Raw genomic sequence first — 22,173 nt, forward strand, 5'->3', positions numbered from 1 at the left:
TTAATGCACATTCTCATGATTTTCCCGTTCATAGTGTTTTGTGTACAGCTGCACTTTGTGGGTGGGGTCAGGGGTCACAAAGATGACTGGTGGGGTTCAGGTTAAGCTACAGGTACTGAGAAATAGTGCTTGTGCTCATGAAGGTGTTTTGGCTGACGGAGATCAGCAGTTAGTGTGTTGCACAGTCCCTCTCAGGTCTTTATTAAACCAGGCAGAACGTGACACAGTGTTGGTGTAAGATAACGTCACACCAGCCTCTGTCCGTACAAGGATGTTGAACCTGCATCCGGGAACAGCAATGGGAATCACATTTCCCCAAAAGAAACGCTTATAGAGTTAACTAAAGGGCCAAGGAGGGCAGGATTTCAAAGAAGGCAGTCTCCGATAAGCAAAACTCTCTCTCTTTGCCTGTGTTTTGTTGGAGAAGGAGAAAGCGAAAGCTATCCACAGAACTGGCTGAGTGTGAGAAGGACAAAGTGAGAGACAGAGAAACCCCGCAGATGGCTTGGAAAGCTCTTGGGAAAGACATTTGATATCCCAAACAAGCATGTGATGGCCCGGTGACTTTTGTGTGTCACGCAGTACATATTTTGGCAGCATCAAGCGTCACTCTCTGTTCCATTCAGCCTATACGTACTTTTAAAAAGACAGCTCAACATCACGTAATAGATAATACTTTCAAACAGCTCTCTAATTACTCAAATATGAGCATTTGAAGATTTACAGGACCAGTCTCAGTAGCCTTGGCTCACGGTCAACACATGCATGAACATAAGCAGGTTCCATTTTTAACACACAGCTGATACCACAAGCAACATGTCCTGGACAGTCTTAAAATCTGTGTGTGCACGTCTTAAAGGAACACCACTAGAGCAAGTTCATAAAGGCTGCAACTTGTAATGTTATAGTAAGCTGAGACAAGGGCTCATAAACTTTTATCTACATCTATCTTGAAACTCGAGTGTACTGGTTTGTTTACTATGTGTATCATGTATTGCAGATGGATCAGAACGGGCCGTGACATTCGAGATGTGCTGGAAGTGAGGGGCCGCAGGAAGAGAAAACATATCGGGCAAGTGTGTAAAATGTGCGACTGCTCAAATTCACCACAAGAGGAAGACATACTCAACTTCAGAGAAACAAGTCTGCGGGATAAAAGTCTTGAGTCTTGACTCCTTCTCTAACCATAAGGCCGTTGTCTGACCCTAAAAAGCCTGAAAAACTTAAATTTGCAAAAATTCTTTACAAAACATGTTTATCTGATTCCCTCCCTTTAAATAATACCCAGAGACAGTCATAATGCCAAGATTCATTAAATAAGACCATTTCCATAAAAAAAAAATATACAAAAACCATTTGTCAAAACATGTTTTTATATTTTGTTTTTCTAAACAGGGCTCAGTAAAAATCGAGCAAAACTGAAATGCAATACAGAAATGAGAGTGCCGTGATGTCACATCACGTTGGAGTCCATGTCTGATAGATCATTGTATCCCACCGCTCACTAATTTACATGTGGGACTTTGTGCAAGCATTGCAAGCCTATATCAAATCTGCCACCTAAAGAAGGCACCATCCTTTGACAAATAATCGTATTACAAGTTTACTTGATTTGACAATAAAACGATATATCATCTTTTTGATAAATGTCTTTATGCTTTTATCTTTTAAAAAAAAGAAAAAGAGAAACAAAAAAAGAAAAGGGTAGATGACCTGTACACTGTAAGCCATATTCAGTGTCAGAATAAATAAGCGATTCCATTCAGAGGGTAGAAAAATAGAAATAGTGACAGAAAAATAGAAATCTAGAAGTGATAATGATGGACTGAGTAATATAGATTTAAATACAGATTAGCTCACATTCATTTAGAGACAAACACTTAAAGTACAAGTTGCGTTACCAATATTGAAATGTAGGCTTTTTGTGCACTGGAAACTTCAGTATATTTTCTGTCACAGAAAAAAATATAAAAATCAAGCAAGGAAACAGTCCTTTTTTAGATCTTTGTGCAAATGTAAATTCAGAATAACTATAGTGTATACTGTAACTATCATGATCAATCTCCCAATGACAAAAAACATCTTGTGTATAATTTAAATCTATGCAAATGTGGATCACGTACCTGTCACAGCACTCAGTAAAGAAAACAGAACTTCAACCTTTCTTTATTTAAATCATCATCTGAGCTCTCCTGAGATTACATTTCACTCAGCTTTTCATGGATAATTCAACTTTTACACGACTCAAAGGCTATTCAATGAAATGTCAATCTACGGTAGTTGAGTAGTATAGCAAGTGATGAGTAAAGTAACGAACAAAGACTGAGCAAAGTAAATCTTTGCCTGTGACCACAACACTGGAATCTGTAATTCTCCTCTGAGTCACTAAATGGACACCTGACGTCCAGCAAATATGCAGCAAAGAAGAGGAAGCAACAGGAAATGCTAGTGTAAAGTGTGCATCATGTTTATCAAAAAAATATGGTTAGGCTTAAATAAAGCACAAAGACTGCACTTCAGCTCTCTGAAATGCAGTGTGGATCAAACCCTCATTGGCATGTGGCCGTAACTTACAGTCTTCAGTGATTCATTTCAAACATGTCTGTTTTGAAAGGTTTTTGCCACTTTAGAGCGTAACATTCCCAGCTTCTCTACTCTACTCTGTCAGGCTGTCTACATGAGTCCACAGCAAGGCTCCTTATTGTTAGGCGGGTCCTCCTCAGGGGCTCTGAGTTTCAGCAGCGGAGGATCTCCACTGGCTGGGGTGAAGTACACCTGATTAGGGGAGGCCACCTCCTCTGCGTTGGGGGTCATTTGGCGCTCTGGTCGGGACTGCGTGGTTGTTGCCTCGGCTGCTGCCACAGAAGGCTCCTCCTCTAAGGAGGGGGGCAGGGGTGGCTGAGGTGCTGGGTACTTATTGAGCTTGGCAGCTGCCCGCTGGCGTTTTAGGTCAGCCAGGGTGTGGTGTGATTTCTCCCGTGTCATACTGTCCGCCCCCTCGCCCTCTGCAGACCCCAACCCGGCTCCAGATGCGGGGCTGAGCTGGTAGGAGGCGCTACGATCCATGCGACCTCCACCACTCCACAGCTCGCCAGGTACAGAGGAGGCAAGAGAAACCGAGGTCCCCCCGTTACCCAGGCTGGACACAATATTCCTGTCTACAGCTTCCAGTTGCTCTAAACGTGACGCGGCTCCGTCGCCAGCAATCTGGCGGCAACAAAGAACACATTAGTTTAATCAGCTTCAACTCTTGTGGCAAAAAGCAATAATGACAACATTTTCTTTTAAAACACTGAGCTCACTCACTATAGTGGCATGCTGGTGCAGCTCATTGTCCGTTTGTCTGTCCTCATCGTCGTCCTGTGGCTCTGGTTGCCGGCCGCGCTCCTGCCACACCATGGCCTCTTTGTGGTGCTCCCGCCGGTACAGACTGGAGCGCTCGTTCACACTAACGCGACGTACCACCTTACTGTATAGACAAACGAGAAAGGGTAACCGTAAAGGACTGAACTTGTTGTGATTCTTTCCCGCCCTCTGGCTCCCCTGAGCTCTCTTTATCCCCCACCTCACGTCCCCTCTCACCCTCTGCTTCCTGTACTAGAGGCCCGTCTTTGCAGTGTGCCCTTCTGGCGGTCCTGGCTCTTCATGATGGCATCATGTTTGTGCTTCAGGTCCATCAGTTTGGCTCTGACCTCTTCATCCATACATACATCTGAAAAGGCAGTAGCAGCAAAAGGTTAGACACCGGAAGGTAGGAGAGGAAAGATGCTAACAAGAGAGCTGTGGCATCAGGATAGTTAGTTCCTCTTTAATCCACAGCTATTATTAAACTTGTAGCAGGGACTTAGCATTACATCATTAAAGGTGAAAGGTACTGTCATTTATATTATTTTCCTGAGTCAATAACAGGATCAAAAAGACTTTCTGGTCTTACCCAGAGGCGTCTCCTCCAGAACAGACTTTGTGTTTAAACTTGCACCATGGGCCACCAACAATTCAACCATTTGGATCTATGGAACAAATAAAAACACCACTATTAATGGGTCATTTAAGAAAAGTGGAAGGTTCTTGTGTTTTGGTTTGTATGCAGCACTTACATGTCCCCAGCAGGAGGCGGCGTGTAGTGGCGTCCAGCCATCAGAGTCCTTAACCTCCACCTGAGCCCTGTGCTCTAGCAACAGTTCGGCCACAGACATGTAGCCGTTAGCAGATGCTATATGGAGCTGGGAGAGATGATCAACATTAATCATTAAAATGTTGGTCGAGTGATGCACTTCAAATTTTTAGAGTGCAACTTAAGTTTCCTTTGGCAGAAAAAAATATTTATACTTAGATTTTAATTTCTTGGCAGAGCTTTATTATTTTGGTTGGTTATTAAAAAGAAATTGTATGTTCTATAACTGTGAATGCACCATGAGGTCACAAATATAGTTAAAATCTCTGGCCTGCCACATCCTAATTTATAACTTTAATGTTCTTTATCTATACAGTCGTGTCCCTCTGTCTCACCAGTGTTGCTCCATTATCATCCTGAGCGTTTAAATCTGCTCCGTTCTGAACCAGACCCTGAATGTCAGCCAGCATGGCCGCCTCTTTAGCCCCTCGACATTCATCTATACGGTCCTGAGTTATCCCTACACACGGGGGGGAAGGGGGGGCAGAACCAATGATTCCAGTTAGCACACAGACTCTACCAGCACTCAAAGACTTTTGTTTTGATTTTGGTTTGGCACTGGGTCATTAGTGAGTGCCACCTGATTTCAAATAAGAGAGATGCGTTAAGCTTGTATGAAACATTTTTCTTCTGGGACCTGTTGAAGAGGAAGGCTAAACAACTTTCAAAAACATGCTATTAAAGAAACTACAACAGTTTCTGACAGTTTCTTACTGACCCTGTTCAGCCATAACCATCTCCAGCAGCTCAAGGGTGGCCTCATCCTCACAGAGGTCATAGGGCATATTGCCATCCGCATTAACTGCCAGCAGGTCAGCCCCACTAGAAGCATACACACAAACACACATGCACCCGTATGCAAAGACATGCAAGACAAGATTATTTGCATTGTTTATGTAAACTAGGTACTCTCTCTAAGAAGGATAAAGCAACATTTATCCTAATACAGTTGAGACACATGTCCACAATATATCAGCTTATTAATTAATACATTTAGATTTTTTGTTTACTGATATGAAAGAAAAAAAACTTTCTATGGTATAAATGCATAAATGTGGGGCTGAAACTGAGCAAAAGTACGAAATTCATGGGAAAACTCACGCCTGAATCAGGAGCTGCACCAGTCCAGTGTGCCCACAGGTGGCAGCAGCATGCAGCGGTGTCCACAGCTCACTGTCACAGGCATTCACACAGGCACCAGCATCCAGCAGGCACTGCACTATCTCCACAAAGTCATCAATGCAGCACTGAGGAGAGACCAGATGTAGATTTGTAAAAGCAATGCTTAAAAACATATACTATTATACTATTATACATATACTATTATACCATACTATTTTTTTCTGGTGAAATAGAAAACATTTGCATGCACATTTGCATTCAGCCATCCGCTGTGTAAAACACTTCCAGGGGAACGCAGAGTGAACTGCTTTTTTAAGGAGTTCTCTGTGCTCACAAATAACCCTCTCATGAATTTATAGTAGTGTGGGTATGTATGAAGTTATGAAGAGTAATTAACAACACAGAGGGCAGGAAGGGAGAGAAAGTATCCGTTTGGATTGTAAAGTAGCTTTAGATTTGTGTGCTTCAAGGTCCCAAAATAACAGGAATCTTATGATAGCTTCTTCTAAATCTGACTAACCGGAAAGGAATGTATGTCAAAACAGTTTGCCCTCACTTCTCAAAACACTGAAACTAAAACAGTCAGAATGGTTTACATGAAAATACTGATTCCTTCAATCAGTGTGTTCATGTAAACTTAAGGCCATTTAAGTGTATGGGGCATTTTGATTATGCCAAATCTGCCACATGTTGGCGTTTAGCTGATTTCAGATATGCTGTGAATGAGGATGTGCTACATGAACGTAAAATAATAATTAGGCAACGCAGGTGGCACAAGGGCAAATGTTTAAGTGAACTAGAGCTTGATTTCCTGTCACCATATGTCTGGCTTGGTTGTGCATTCCAGGAAACACAACTGAAAGTGTCAATGTGGGAAGCCGGTGAGATCACTGCCCTGGTGACTCCCACAACTAGGTGTTTGTGTTGGTACCTGATGTAGGGCTGTCAGTCCATCCTCGTTGACTAGATCTGGGCTGACGCCGCCGTTTAGCAGCTCCCTCACTAAAAGAAGCAGACATACAGCATTATGACTGGGTACCTGGGCAGAGTCCTTCTCAGCTAAACACTTGGCACATATCCATTTGCCCTAAATAGATATAAGAAACGATACTCAGTGTCTGTGTGTTGCTACTGCCACTATAATTAGCCTTGACCCTGCTGCTGACAATACCACTGAAAACAAAATGCCTTGACTATCACAATAAAGTGTGACGTATCATGTATAAATTATGCATGAACTGCTTCCTTTGAATTGTGTGTTTTACAAAGTAACATGCCACTGGCTGATAAATGCTGATGTCTCAAGAAAGGCAAGTCAAATACTAATGCTTCACTGATTTACTTCTAAATTAAAGAGGTCATATTATGCTTGTTGGCTTTTTCCCCCTCTCCTTCGTTGAGTTATATACCTTTTTTGGTCATGTAATAGGTTTGCAAAGCGAAAAAGCCTAAAAACACCAGTGAAAAAAACTGAGCTGAGCTGTAGCACACAGTGACAAGACATTAGCTACCCTCCAGGCAGCCAATGGACATAAAGTTGTTACTGTGATGTAGACAGAGCTCAGTTATAACTTTATGGATGAAAGATACATTTGTTACAGATTAAAAACTCACCACTCTGAAACTCTTGCTCCAGTCCATGTTGCTTCTATAAGATTTTCAAAATGTGATAGACCACAAACATGAGGAGAAAAAACCCTAGATTTAACCGTTTTGCTCCTATAGTGTGTGGTGTGCCATGATGTGACAAAGACAGCACACCACACACAAACAGATTTTCAACCCGAGTCTAGACTAAACACAGGAAATCTCGCGAGACTTCAGAATAAGCATGGCGAGCGATATGCAGGAAGAAATTGCGACATTGAACAAACATTCGTGCTGTTGCCATGACTGTGTGTCTTATGCTTCCGTCTTCAATCATCTCGCTTTCTGATTGGATATTGTTTCGTTTCATGTGATAATCTCCAGAACAGAGCGCGCGTTTGTCCTCGGGGATCCCCCCACACATCAGGATTTCTGATCGTAAATATTCACAATATTTACGATTCGCGATCGGGGCGCCTCCGACGTTCTTCCGATCAGGTTCGGACACTCTTAAAACACCTCACACCAAGAGATAATCTGATAAAATAATCTGTAGAACCATCAAGATAATCGGGACATAGCTAGGATTGTCAGGAGGGGGGAAATCGGCCCAAAATCAGCCCAAAATCAGCCTGATTATCTTTTGGTGTGTACCCAGCAGGTAAGGGGATATACAGCTGAACCGAAGGTGTGTTTACCGGCTTCTCACGACCTGGCCTACTCTGCTTCTAATTGGCTATTAGTCCTTAACTAGGAACTGCACATGTGCAACTCCCAACAAAGATCTTGTAGAGGTAAGATGTATCACTCCATAACTCCATAAAAAAGCATTAAACACACAGGGTGAAAAACAGGAGCTGCAGCAATGTGTAGTATGACAAACAATTTGGTGTTTTTTGAAAATGAAACCATGCAAAGCTGTTCTGGTACAACACCTAAATAAGATTTTGAACCTGAAAATGAGCATAATATGATATGCTTTAATAAAAGAGTAGTTCTAAAGCTCTTTGGTACATACAATTTGAGGCTCTCTAACATGACTTTGCCCTAGGAGTGTGTGCGCGTGTGTGTGCGTGTGTGTGTGCGTGCGTGTTAGTACCAACCCTCCTCCAAGTCATTGCGTGCAGATGCATCTAGCAGGGTGATGGCATTTGGAAATTTAATTTTGGTTGTGCGTGGCTTCTTCTTGTCTGCTTTGGCCCTTGACCCTCGTGTTGCATCCTTCTCCATCTGCGCCCAGCCCTTCAGCTGCTGAGCACGACGCTTCTGGGCGTGTTTTAGGCGCTCTGTGGCACTCAGACGCCCGATCGTGGCCATCTCAGCCAGCAGCTCGCCGTGATCTGCTGCCATGCCAAATTTCTTACGTGCCCCCCTTGTGCCTCTTAAAGAGGCCCTTCTGTGAGGCCAAACAGGCCTACGTTAGGGCCTGCAGTTAAGCACAAAAAGATGCTGCAGTTTATCTGTACGAATATATTTTCATGAAAAAAAGAATGAAAGAAAGAAAGAACACAACACAACTTATGTTGTATGATCAGGTGGGAGATATCGCCATGACTTCAGAAGTAAGCAACACGTAGAATAGTTGCAATGTCTCTTTCCCATCTTTCAGATGATAACTCTTATGGTGCTGTGGAAAAAAGGCGAGCGAAAGAAGTCCACAACATAATCATCCAAGCTGTGGATTGTAACCAACCGTCAGTCCTCCCATCCATATCAACTTTGGGTAGCTGGGCCAATACTCCACAGGGGGAAAGACAGACAGAGAGAGAAAAGACACTAGTGCTAGAAAGGCAGAGTCAAACTACCCCCCAGGTTAGACCCTCCTCCTGAGCTTCTAATCCGAAGTGTTGGTGGTGACTGTGTTGAAGACTTGGATCCAACAGAGGCGCAGGTCTTTGAGAATCCATAGTGAGAATATAGTGGCAGGGAACAACAAATCCACAAGGTAGGAGGAACTGGGAAGCTTAAGCAATGACAATAAAAAGGTGCATTTGCAGGAATCCAACAAGGTCTACTTTAGTTTATGCAAACAGCAACAGGATTCAAATATCCCTTGGTTGTGAGTGGAGTGAGTTGTTGTTGGTGCACTTTTTGGCAGGTCTTCAGCAGAAGAAAGCTGGGTACGAAAGTCTCAATGACTCGTTCCTCAACGACATTGTCTTCTGTCTGCAGCTGTGGGCAGGGACAGAGAAGGGGAAAAAGGCAGGGAGAGAAAATGTAAGTGCTGCGTTACAGTATAATGTACACACGCTGCTCCCCTAATCCTGTTATCTTTAACCCCTGAGCTCCTTTCCCTTACTCCCTCCTCTCCCGGAGGAAACCTGAGCCGGTGGGACGCTTTTCATTAATGATTGACACAACTTGCAGCCCGACACACACTTAGCTGCCATCGGCATGCACGCAGGGCTGAGACTGAAAGAGGGATGTTGTTGGTATGCGTTTAAATAGCTGGTTTGTGACAGGTTTCAGTGCAAGTACCAACCCTGACAACCTTGGTCACCAAGATCGCTCTCATTACCTTTCGTTAACTTCCCAGGTGGTTCACACACATACCCAACACACACACACACACACTCGGATCTCTCCAGGCTACTCATTTATTATTTACGCTTGTGCCTGTGAGCGCTGAGAGGAAGGTCAACTAGAGGCACTCAGTGAGATAGAGAGTGTGACTGACAAGACCGTAGCCCTGGGCCTCAGAACCACTGCAGCAACTACCCGACAGGATGGGAGGTGGAAAGACCACAGAGCTCGGTGAAATCAGCGGATTAGACGCCTGGTGATTCATAATAACCGGGTTATACGAAGTTCCTCTTTGGTTTTTATCCCAATGAGGTAACAGCAACAGGTTTAACGCTTTATTATTTTTTTCCAGAAATCATATTTAATTTCTCAACAAACAATATGATTTACTGGTCTAGCCTGATAAAAAACTAAATCACATGGAACTTGCTGTAGTTATTGAGGAAAGTAGCTTTTTAAAAGGTTTTTAGACCCAACTACATCAACCAGCATCCAAATGTGACCAGGTGGAATTCAACTTTACAGCTACACTGTTTGGTGGATGGATAATTGAACTGGATGGTGATGTAAACAGGGCGGCAAGTATATAAAATTGGTAGGTACCACTTTTTAATAGAACCCTTTATGAAAAAAAGTTTAAAGTTATCGTTAATAAATAAGTTACTAATGGTTTATAAATCAGTTATAAACTATTAATAATTGAATATTTTGGGTTGCCTTGTTCTGACGATTCCCTTTGGCTGGTGTTAATCCTTTCTGTTTGGTAAGAATGCAGCTATAAATCTATTAAATGTTTCACTTTCCAATAAGCTATAACGTCTAAAAAGTAATAAATGTTAATAGGCTGTTTACTTCAGTTCAGGTTTTTCCGAAAGGTGAGGTCAATTAAAGTGTTTACCTGGTGAACTAAATAATCAAAAAAGATAAATCAAGTGTCCTGATGAAGGAGGATGAATAATCCAGGAACCCCAAAACCCCGTTATTTAGGCGGGTTTTTCAATGACCGATGCCGATATTTAAAGAGGAGAGAGGCTGATGCTTGATATATGATGCCAATACCAAAACAAAGAAAAGTCATGTATAATTCCATCATTCCTTGCAGTGTACATGGTTATCTTAGCCAGTAACGTGTTAATAATTAATGAAATACAAAAATATAATTGGGTTCTGCTGTAGATTTGAGAACGTGACTGGTGTTTGAAAAAAGCTTTAATTGATATGGTGGAACGCAATGATCGATCAGTGACAAGTGATGTGAATAGCAAATAAAAAGTAGTTTTAAATGATACCAGAAGATGAAACCAACGGAAAGCCAAGCCTGTTAGGGGCCGTTAAAATCTTGCATGGACTTGCAAGGCACAGAAGGGTAAAAAGGTGTGCTCTTCGCTTTCCTTTGGTGTGTTGCTTGCGTGTTTGGCTGCAAACAAAACCATACAGTCATATTTTGCTGTGATCTGCTTACAAAAAGTATCGAATGAAGTACTGATTTGACTGGAGATGTGTCGAAACTACTCGATACTGGGCTGTTTCAGTCGATACCTTAAAAAGGTATCGCTACTTGTTACCCATCCCTAAGGATGAGACTGATTAATCTACTTACAACAGATATATAAAGCATTAATGCAGGAGTTATTAACAATTAATAAAGTAATTTCTTACAATGCATTCATCCTTTATAAATGATGACTTATTTAAAAGTAGTAGTAGTATCAGATATGACACACTTCTGCTACTTGAAGAGTAACAGTGTCTGCAGCAGACAAAGTAGAGAAAAGCCTTTTACCTGTCCAACTAAAGTCCCAATAGTTCTTGCTTTGGGGATAGACATACTTTTGTCATTTGCTCCTTCCTTCTATTTTTAGGATACCTAACCTCTCACCCTTTGTCACAAGCTACAATGTAAGGATTTCCTTAGACTGAGGTAACAGCTTAACTCGCCCCCATAGAGTGGCAGGCCACTACAAGGATCATTCATTCAAACACCACACGCATGAACACGGATCGAGACATGAACGATGAATGTTGGGTTCATTTATTAACCTTGTCTTCCTCAAACAGGAAAAGGCCATGGTGTCCAAACGTCCATGGTTAAAAAGGTCAAGAGGAAACAAACTTTTTATATGACAAAACCCTTGATGAACAAGGGCATTAGCTCAATCTTTGGAGGACTTTGCTTGGGACCCAAAGGGTTGCCAGAGCAAGGACCTGAACCCCTAACTGCTCCGCGGGTGCTTCACAATGCCTGCTCCTAATTTAGGATGTGTTAAATGCAGAGAATAAATTGTATGTGGCCAATAAAGTTAATTATCATTAAGACTCAGACATATAGTTAGTAGCCTAAACTTGCTTTTGGTCAGCATTTTCTACCACAGTTAACAAATGAAAAAGGCGAGAATGTTTTGTGGTATTTTAAGGGGCTTTGAAAGGAGGGAGGACTGGAGAAGAAGGGAAAATCCTTGCAAGAACTCAACCGCTGTATTAGTGGAGTAATGCCAGACACAATCTGAAAGATCAGTGGGCTAATGATCCCAATCTTAAACAATACTATTGTGTGGCTCACAAACTGAAACTAACTTGCTGTATTTGACTAATTTTTTGTTATTGCCCACACCAGACTTTATTAGTAAATCAAAAATTGGTTTGATTAGAGGTCAAATTCTAAAAGGGGCCGTGACATAAACCAGAGAAAAAGAGATTTGGCCATCTGCATGTCCCAATGCAGCTGCGTCATTCGAGAGCTGTTGCTCTGCACGTTTGTTCCAGTTGTGCAAATCAGAAGCTTACTTAATCAATGTTTACATTTTTGCAAACAAGATGCTTCTGATGTTCATTATATTGTTTGACTTGAGTCCATTATTGTTTCAGAAGTTTCCTGAATAGGCTATGACAAATGAGCAGTGTTAAATGTTCTTTCAGCCAGACATTTGAAACATACATGCCTATAGTTTGATGGCCACCAACATAGTGTGCCTAATTTGGATTAGTAATATTACCTTTCTTTGATTTGTAATATCACCTAGCATTGCAACAATGCAGGCTGGAAATCAGTGCCGTTCTGTTTTAGTAAATTCAATCAAATCTAAATCTAAAATAACTTCACTCCAAACTCACATTCATGTATAAAGCAACAGTGTGGGCCACATACTGAGCATGTTACTAATATGTCTCCCATTGTCTCCATCTATTTTTCTTTTAGCACCAGTCCCTGATCACGTGATCATGACAATAAAACCGGTTTATCGTGTTGCCACCCTCACCCAGAAGAACATGGTGCCTCACCTGACCGTGGGATCTGTGCTGACTTGATAGTGCTGAGCCTCCTACCATGTACACTTAGCTGTAAATCTAACATCTGTAAAGATGAAAGGGATTACATCGCTTTTTTAAAGATGTTAATGGAAATGTTACTACTTATGTGTAGTTTTATTTACATGTCAACCCACTTCTAGCCCATGTTGAAAGCACCGGAATAGCCAACACAGACCTTTTCTGCCTATCAAATATCATCTTTAAAACTTAAGTCTTAGTCTACACTCACTTGACTGACGATAATATCATCAAGAACTCAAGCTTCTGCCCGATAACAGGTAAAATACTACTTTAAAAGACTTTAAGTTTTTCTTAACAAACTGCAATAGACCTCATGGAGGCCTCATCAGCAAGCTAAGGTAGATCATAACCTGTTGAGTATATTACACGAGCGATCAGCCTTGCAGAATGTGGGTCAATAAAATCATTTGATGGGTCAGTGGTTAGCTAAGTGGAAATAGTAATTAGGCTTACTCACGACACAACACGAGATTTAAAAAAAAAATAAAAGGGGGGGAAAAAGCTGTTGACGCACGCACACTTACACATCAGCCAACTTTGACACAAACTATGGATACATGCAAAGTCACAAAGAGATCCTGTCAGTGTCCCACTCATAATATATTTACATGTACACACACACACACACACACACACACACACACATAAATGTTTCCCAATTACCTGTCTTGGCAGAGCGAGCCAGACAAAGCCAATCAGTGAGGGGTATCGCGGGGGAATGGAGCTGAGGCAGAAGCTCAGACAGTATGATGTTTACTCGAGTCTGCCTAGTCACACACAAGAGACACATCATGTCCCACCAAGAACACAAGTCCAAATAAACATTACTTATGTGTTGTTTAGCAGTCAGGTCCTCCCGATCCTAAAACCAGGCTACTGTTTTTCCTGGCTGGATTTCTCTTGACTTCCATACTACATTCCCATAAAAAACTTCACTAAAAGAACACCATAGGCCTGTGCTACGAAGCAGGATTTTAGCTTAGCGAGGTAACTTCAGGTTTAACCCTGGGTTTTCAGTCCTACAACAGTGGTTCTCTTCGTACATCGCCATGGTAACTTGGGTTGAAAGGCTAAATGGTTATGTTGGAGGTAAGAGATCAACGCAGGAGATCGCACAGACTGTTTTATAGGCTGCTTTTATGTTTGCTGTGGGGAGAAACTTTTGTATAGCGATATCATCTTTCAGAGACTAACTGACGTACTAAAGCCTTGTACGTATTGTACTTTTAAGATATGACAATAAGCCGTCTCACCCCTTTGAAATGTGTTTTTTATTTGCTCTGTTTCACACAGCCTGTGGCAGGCAGTAAAATAAATGGATTTCATTTTTCTTATGTTAGGTGTGTTAAATAAATTAATCAGATTTTTTAGGAGACGAAAAATTCTCAAAAGTGAGCAGAACGGCCACTTATTCAGTGCCTGTGGCTTTTAGTGTGGAAACACCGACACACAGCCGAGCTTGTGAATTTAGGCATTCACACTTGTCTTCCTGCATGTGGCAGCTGCAGCTGTGTTGCTTACAGCCTGGATTGTGTGTTTAACTATGTCGTATTTGTCTTATATAAAAAATTTCTCTTCGTTTTTAAAATATGCTACTCTGCTGCCAGTAGACTTGTCCTTTGTGATTGGTCATCTGCTGCAAACACCGCCCGTTTTATCTGAATGTGCTCACGGCTGGATAACCAGCTTCGTGTAACCACTAATCCTGATCGCGACTGTTAGGGTTAATGAAGCCAGATAACAAAAAGACATCCTTGCTTTGTAGTACAAGCCCCAGCTCTGCTTTCACACACTGTAGCAGAGAGGAAAGGTATTTTACCTAGAATTGCCAAATTAAATTCTTACACACAATATTACCTAAATATATTCCAAGTCCCAAACATGAAGAAAGATATCAAATATTTTGTAAAAGCTTTTAGCAGTGTGAACAGTAATGCTTTATCTCCCCATAGGCCAAAAACTGAGCTGAGCTAAATATTTTACATTAACAACACAATTACTAGTACAACATTTCACAATGTCAGCAAGCTACGAGTACATAACAAATTGTGCATATCATAGAGGACAAGCCAGATGCATTGATGTGTTCGCTCGATGGTCAAGCTATTTCAAAAGTGGACTGAGGAAGTTCTACAGTGCAGTCGTGTGTGTTATTAAAAGAGCATTAGAGAAATGCTTGTGCCTGTTCCATAATTATTAGACTGCAACTCAATAAATATATGAAAAAGGGAACTAACAGGCAATATGCAGAAGTTGGGGGTGATGGGTGTGTATCCACATAACTCGTTACACACTCCTGCTGTGCGTAGGAGCCTTGTACAAGTGAATGCCAGTCACCACTCCTCCGTTCTCTCTCCTCCCCGGGTCTTTGTGTAAACCAATACTTAACACAAGTGTTTACATCAAAAGTGCCATGGGATCTTATTTAAAAATTTTACTCTGACTTAACTACAGCCTTTCAGTCCAGTATATGCTTTAGAGCTAAGAGACAAGTCCGAGAGCAGCCTCCTGGAAGGTGTAGTTTAGGGCCATTATTTGGACGTAACTAAACAAAGTAAAAGCCAGGGTGTGGTGAAAAAACAAAAAACACTTCAGGATCCTCTCATTGTGAGATAGCCGTCTTGTCTGATAACTCGCAGCTCAGTCAGTCTCAGCCTGCTGCACTGCTCACTCACAGAAAGAGAGAGAGAAACAGCCATTGGTTTGCGCTGCAGTGCATTCAGGTCAAAGGGAGACAACACCATGTCATGTTAAAATACTTGAGATTTAAAAAAATATATATATTTTTTTTTAAGTTTGAACTCAGCTGCTCAGAATCCAAAAGCACAATTTTCATTTCTAAAGCCGTCATTTTGCCCCAAAATATTCAGCAATTAAACAAGGAGAAATCTCTCACAGATGAGGCAGAAATGGCAACTTCTACTCCAACAAGACCAACAAAAAGTCCAAATTTATTATTAACAAACCAACTGACCTACCACATATACTTATATGCCCATATATAAAGATAACAAATGATTATGTCTTACCTCATTCATCTGTGTACGAAACAAAGACTAGCCTAGTTGGGAACTGCTTTGCTATCAGTGGATGCAGCAACTTAAGCTAGCATTTCATTAGCCTCTCCTAGTTTTGTCCCTTTATAAAATAAGTCCCAGCACAAATGGGGAATTTGTCGGTGGCTAAACTGTGTAAGAGTCTTGTGATTCCCTGAGTCAGGCAAAGCCCAGACAGATGGGAGAAGACGAGGTGAGATCACTGATATTATACAAACTCTGGCATGGCAGCACACAGACACACAGACACAGGGAAGTACGCTAAACATGTTGCATGTTCGGAAAAATGTCCCTGCTTCAATCTGACATTTGTAGACTTCTGACTTTTTCCACCTAATGACCCAACAGGAAGGGCTGTCTACAGCCACTGAACATAAACATCCATTCAACAGCTGGAATGAATAGACCACTATGAATACACACACACACACACACACACACACACTCATACATTCATCAAGTGGGTGCTACCTAAGTATACAAGCTTGTGACTGAACTTACAGCAACACAACAGGACACACAGCCAAAACTCCTGCTCAGCCTTAAACCTGCCTACACTGGAAACAGGCAAACGGTGCTACATGCTCCAGTCATGGTTTGACATCGCTCAGCTGTTGTGTACGACCACCAGCCCTGTGTGCCGTTTGTTGTGACCTGCAGGACCTTCCTGTTCATTGAAACAAACAATGCTGAGTCAATGTAGCTTGATGATTCGGGAATGATCCCGCCTGCTATCTGAACCAATGCCAAGTGGCTTAATCTGCCTGCCTAATATTCAGAAAGGTTGTTTCTTTCTGCTGCTGTGCAACTTAAAATGAATTTAGAATAAAAGTAGAGTTTGTCTACTTTGTTTTACTCTGACATTCAAAAAAAACCAAAACAACTATTAATAAGGGAATCCAGAAAATAATCTGGACCTTAGCTGCAGCCCTTGAAGGATGGACTGAACAAGAATGACTGCAAAATAGAGCAGGGGTGGGGAATGGCGGGGGTGTCCACTTGAGAAGAGGTGGGCACATGTTAAGTCCTGTCATATGTAGTGGTTTGAGCTGCTCCATATAATCACTAAGTAATGCCATAGAGCAGCCAGATCAAGGAGAGCAAAAGGCCATGGGAAAAAACAGAGAGTGTGTGCATGTATGATGGCGGCAGATTTGGAGAATTTTGGTGATACATATAGACAAACAGAAAAGGAGTCCCTGCTTTCTCTGGAGGACAGGATGTGGAATGAGAGGGCAAGAGGATGTGGAGGAAAAAAACCCGAAGGAGACAGATGAGGAGGAGGAAGGATGGGGAGGAGACAGACAGACTAGCCTACTTTAACTCCTCTGACTGCAGGGAGTAGGGTCGTATCACGCAGGCACAGAGGTGACGGGAAAAACAGGGATAAAGAATCTTTATATGGTTCCCACAGGATGAGATGGACTATATGCCATGCACCTTCAGAATCTTTCACATTTAAACAAACGCACGCGACGGTAAAGAAATGCCTCAGATAAAATAAGACTGATAAAAAAGGGGGTTGTTTATGCACAAGAGAAGGAATGTAACAGAAAGCCAAACCTTAGCAAATACAACTTGACCTTTAAAGAACAGCTGGAGTCATTTGTTTTGTTATCTAACTGTTCTAGGATGACATAGAAATATTTTTATTATGATTATCTCAGATAACACACTGGGTTGAGGCATTTGTCCTTCCACCGTATCTAACTATGTACTTGTTCAGTTAAGATAAGTGTAGTTGCCATAATGGAGGACAGAAACACTGGATCTAAACAACTACAGTGTTCAAATGTAATCTGACCTTTTTATGATTTTCCCCCTTTGATATCACGCAAGCCGTCACGCTGAGTATCAAGGAGCCGACAAGCTAATCTCGGTCTATATTGTGAAACCTGCAAATATTTGACCACACATGGGAAATACTTGGGAGCATTACTGGCTTGACAAGAACAGATGACGGTGAGTTTATTTAGGTTACTAAGTCAGTGATGTAGGGTTAAAGTCAAATAGTCAGTGAACTACAGTATATCCTCCAGTCAGTGATCATCAGAGGGAAAACAAACTCAAAGACCAACAAAAAATCCTATGAAATACAACAAAGAAAGGCAGCAAATCCTCTTATTGGAGGAGCTAGAACCAGAGCGTGAATGGCATTTCTGCTTGAGAAAAAAAAAGCAGAAACTGCCAATCAATTATAAAAACAGTTGCTGATTCATTTTCTGTCAAACAAATATTTATTTCAGCTCTATAGAAGATACCGGGGGTTGGCACGAAAAGATGATGAGCTGTACAATCTAATGCAATCCAACACACTGACCCTGCCAGAAAAACTGCTTATGCGCTGCTCTTTATGTTTTAATTGTATTGAGAGCGTGTTAAACTCTATGCAAGTTTTGACAGTAAGTACGTGAATGTTACTGTTTATGTAAATCAACATTACAACAGGGATAATAGTACTGGATGTCAATAGACCTATTTGACACTGAACCTGCCATACAGCAGATTTATGTCACCTTACTGTGGTAACGAATTTCACGTGTTGCCTTATCAGGAAGCTGTCGTATATTCGCTCTGTTTAAAAGGTCAAATTATTTACAACAGTTGGTGATAAAACCACCGTAAATGGCCTTAAATACAACAGAAAAGGTTTGCTCTCGTCCCGTGCCGTGCAGGATTAACGGTGAGTGGCGGATTAGCTAACCTGCCTTGCGGTACACAGACAGGCTCAACAGGTGGCTAGTCTGACAGGTAACGTAAGCACTTCATTTAAGCTACCTGGCTTCATTCATCAAGCCCGGGTGAAAATAAAGTTAATGCCAGCGAGTTTATCCTATGTGGGTGACTCTTAACTGTTAAAAAAACGGTAAAAACAAGTGTTGAGCAGCGATAAAGTCGGCTGCGTTTGATGTTGTGTCATGCTAACGGTACCTTAGCCTCAGGTTAGCTTGCTCCTCGACAGTCAGAGTCGCGCTGAGTTGTAAAGTCAATTAAATGTTACTTCGCTTTAACTAAAATTAAGTTAAGCTGATACAAAGCGAGTTAAACCGAGCAAGGGTGTATAATATCAACGTAAAGCGATAGAAAACAACGCGGGGACACCTTACCTGTTGACTTGACTGTGCTCCTGTGCAGGTCTGCGGCTGTGAAACTGAATCAGCTGCTGTCCCCTGCTCCTCCTGCTGCAGCCAACCCTCAGGGGAAATGCTTCACCATAACAACCGGACTTGCACCCTCTCCTCCTGAAGGATGGTCGCCACCAGAGGGCGACAAAGCATTGCAAGCCGTGGTGCATGCAGTTTTTATGCCATGTTTTTATGTTAGGCTACTCTTCAGTCCACCGCTTCTATATAATACTATAGCACCCTTCAAAACAAGAGTTACAAGGTTTTTTACAATGTCACATAAAATACAGTAACATGGAATATAACAAAAAATATCAGGGACTGGTCCAACATAGAGAGATAAAACCTTATACAGGTGGGTTTTAACAGCTAAACATTTTAAATAGACTCACTCAGCCGCTGAGATACTGAGGGGAAGTTTGCACCCCAGTGTTTGAGCTAAAACATTAAAGCAGGATCCCCCTCTGTCTTAAACTTAGAACTTACAACCTTTGGATGCCAGACCTTTGGGGTAATGGTGCAAGATAACAAGTTAAAAGATCAGAAACATAATGAGTCCAAACCAAAAATTTATACAAAAAAATTAATCCTAAAATGACTAGAGAGCTAATGTAATCCAGCCAGACCAAAGAGGCATGATTTCTGTGTCTGGTGTATGCTTCCTTCACTCAGTGTAGATGAGAAAATAATGTATCAATGAAGCAAGTAAGTAATGAATTCCAGTAGTCAAGATGAGAAGAAATTAAGATGTGGGTAGGTCGCTCAACTATGTCAGTGTTGAGCATTGGTTAACTCTGGAAATGATCAAGACTGAATAAGACTGCTGAGGTATGGATAAAAAACCACAGATGTCTGGCTGGATTTTTTAATTTAGCTTTCTTTAGTCCAAGATCAGGGATGAGACTTCCCTTTCCTCATCCCTAATGAAGCTGCCATTGCTGCCATTTCCAGCACCATTGAGGTTTGCTGCAGCCCACCCTGTCACAATGAACACATTAGTGGTATTTAAAAGAAAATCTTAGAAAACAACAGACTCTACGTTAGACACTGCTGCCAGGACACACAAAGTTCAAGAACAATTATCAAAGAGTACACGCAAGGCTAATTTTGTGTGAGGGGTCAATATGTACCTAATATGTATTCATTATCATCTGTAGCAGCAATAGAAGGAAATAAATAGAGATGAGGAGAAAAAGACCATTTCTAATCAATTTTAAAATAGCAATATATAGTACATAAATGAAAGTATTTGTATTACTTGAAATTGTGTTACAATACTGACTTATATCCTAATTTTTACAGACACCCTTAAGGAAGGAGAAAGCACACTGACTTTACAGAAACAAGTAGGTGTGACATGCCATAGTGCAAAAGCACCATAGCCTTGTTTATTAAGCCCAGTGTAAAGGGTGTGTTTGCATGCAAAAGTATGTGTTTGTACAGCTATGTTTCTGTCACATAATTAAAGTTTTAATATTGTAAATCTGTTTTGCTAAATATGAATGGACTGAAGTCTTTTCACAATAAACTGTTAAGGTGTGTTTTCCCTCTTGGTTATACAATGTACTGAACACAAGCCTGAACATGTACTCCTATAACATCCACATAATTAAATATCAATTTAATAAAGTGAACCATCTGCACAGTTGGAGAGTTTCCAAGCAGTTGGATTGTGTGACTGGTTTCTTAATCATAAGCAAGCTCCCAGTAGTATCAGAATCAGCTGCTAGAAACAGATATGCACTGGCGACCCTGTGATCTGCTGACCCCTGCAGTGAACTGGCCAACCAACACAGCAGCCAGTGACACTCTGCAGAGACGCAATAAGGAAACAGCTTGGGAGCATGAGCTACGGTTACATCTCTGGTCCTGTGGATAAGACACAGTGCAGTACTTGCCCTTTATAGTGTTTAAAACAGGAACATTTTGCATGACATGTTTGCAAATAAAAGAGCAATGAAAACAGTTAATAGTCAGTACCCAGATTTAGATATATGTGTTTATGTGTTAATAATAATAATACATTTTATTAATAATGCATCTTTCTTAACAACACAAAGTGTTTTATTCACTTTGTTGATACAAAGTGAATAAAACCATGCAAAGTAGATAAAATGAGTATATGGGCTATACACACAGAGGAAGTAAAGTACAGAAAGAGATGTCTGTATTCACAGCAATGTGAATGGTGAATTAAATTTCCTTTTTGAAGCTCACAGCATTAAAAAATTACATTTTAAAATGTCATCAATGCATGTTTCCTGAAACAGCATCCAGCGTACTCTGAATAATCTATAGGACTTCACTGGGAACAGTTTTCAGTGACACTTCTTTCCCCCGACAAAATAGTCCTTATGAGCACTTTTGACTGTGTGTTTTGTGGATTTTCCAGAGAAACTGGGGCACCATTTCTGAAAAGAGATGTTGCTGTTGAATTGTTGAGAGATTGTGTGACTAATGACATTCATATATCAAAAGTGGCATGTCTGGATACCACTAGATGAAAGCAAAATAAATAAATAATTCGAGTGAACCAAGTCTTACAATGGAGCCTAATACAGTTTGCAAGATGCAGACAGGAGGCCTCCACACAGGGACTACAGATGGGAATGAGCTTTTAGCTATACTTGGTGCAGTAAATATAATGTGTATCATGTCCGTTAAATAAACAAAAATAAATAATAAAGCAAAGAAAAAAGTAATACTTTATACAACACAGATTAGCTACATGTCATTCCTCCTCTCCATCTCAGTTTCAGGATGCATTTCAGGGCAGCTTAGCAGGGATTTGTCTAGACACAATCAGCCTATGTGAACAGCCTTGTCCTGCATGCTATCCTATTCATACGGTTTCCCATTCTTCTCATGCATGGCTCACTAATCCAGCCAAAACCTATTAACTGGCACTCCAGTAGACAGGAAGAGATAGATTGACAGTTTGTATTTAAATCACTTCTCTATGTGAAGGCATGTAAATTGGGTCCAAACATTGTGTATGACGAGGGAGGGGTTTGCCTGTACGTGTTTAATTTTCCAGCTCACACAGTGAAAGCCAATTCTCATTGATGTGAAACTCCATCAAATGAGAAAGCACTCTTAAGTGGCTGCTTGATTTTTGGAGACCTTCATTTGCAGGAGTGAGTCAAGCTTCTCACTGAAGTTTGAGTGAAACCACTAGAGGGGGACACACTTTCTGTACTAACAGTGTGTGACAACCAGAGAAGAAAAGTACTGATGCAATATGCAGCAGGTGAGG

The 22,173-nt window shown here is 41.3% G+C and overlaps 1 protein-coding gene and 1 long non-coding RNA gene across 2 annotated transcripts; one reads left to right on the forward strand and one right to left on the reverse strand.

Annotated features, from left to right (window-relative positions):
* Positions 1-1,355: 1,355 nt before the first annotated feature.
* ppp1r16a (protein phosphatase 1, regulatory subunit 16A) lies at positions 1,356-18,983 on the reverse strand. The gene is made up of 11 exons (XM_038726589.1): positions 18,900-18,983; positions 7,987-9,055; positions 6,228-6,298; positions 5,276-5,421; positions 4,893-4,996; positions 4,510-4,634; positions 4,098-4,223; positions 3,935-4,010; positions 3,583-3,712; positions 3,307-3,469; positions 1,356-3,207 (listed from the first exon to the last, which is right to left on the reverse strand). Exons 2-11 carry the CDS (start codon positions 8,231-8,233, stop codon positions 2,674-2,676), a joined length of 1,722 nt encoding a protein of 573 aa, XP_038582517.1. The 5' UTR covers positions 8,234-9,055; positions 18,900-18,983; the 3' UTR covers positions 1,356-2,673.
* On the forward strand, positions 16,760-20,565 carry LOC119908780. Its single transcript, XR_005445342.1, has 2 exons — positions 16,760-17,754; positions 18,928-20,565. It is a non-coding gene; the product is annotated as an uncharacterized LOC119908780 (long non-coding RNA).
* Positions 20,566-22,173: the final 1,608 nt, after the last annotated feature.

The sequence above is a fragment of the Micropterus salmoides genome, unplaced genomic scaffold (assembly GCF_014851395.1).
Source record: "Micropterus salmoides isolate LMB-PRFRI ecotype aquatic unplaced genomic scaffold, ASM1485139v1 Ms_hic_scaffold_1, whole genome shotgun sequence".
Taxonomy (NCBI): domain Eukaryota; kingdom Metazoa; phylum Chordata; class Actinopteri; order Centrarchiformes; family Centrarchidae; genus Micropterus; species Micropterus salmoides.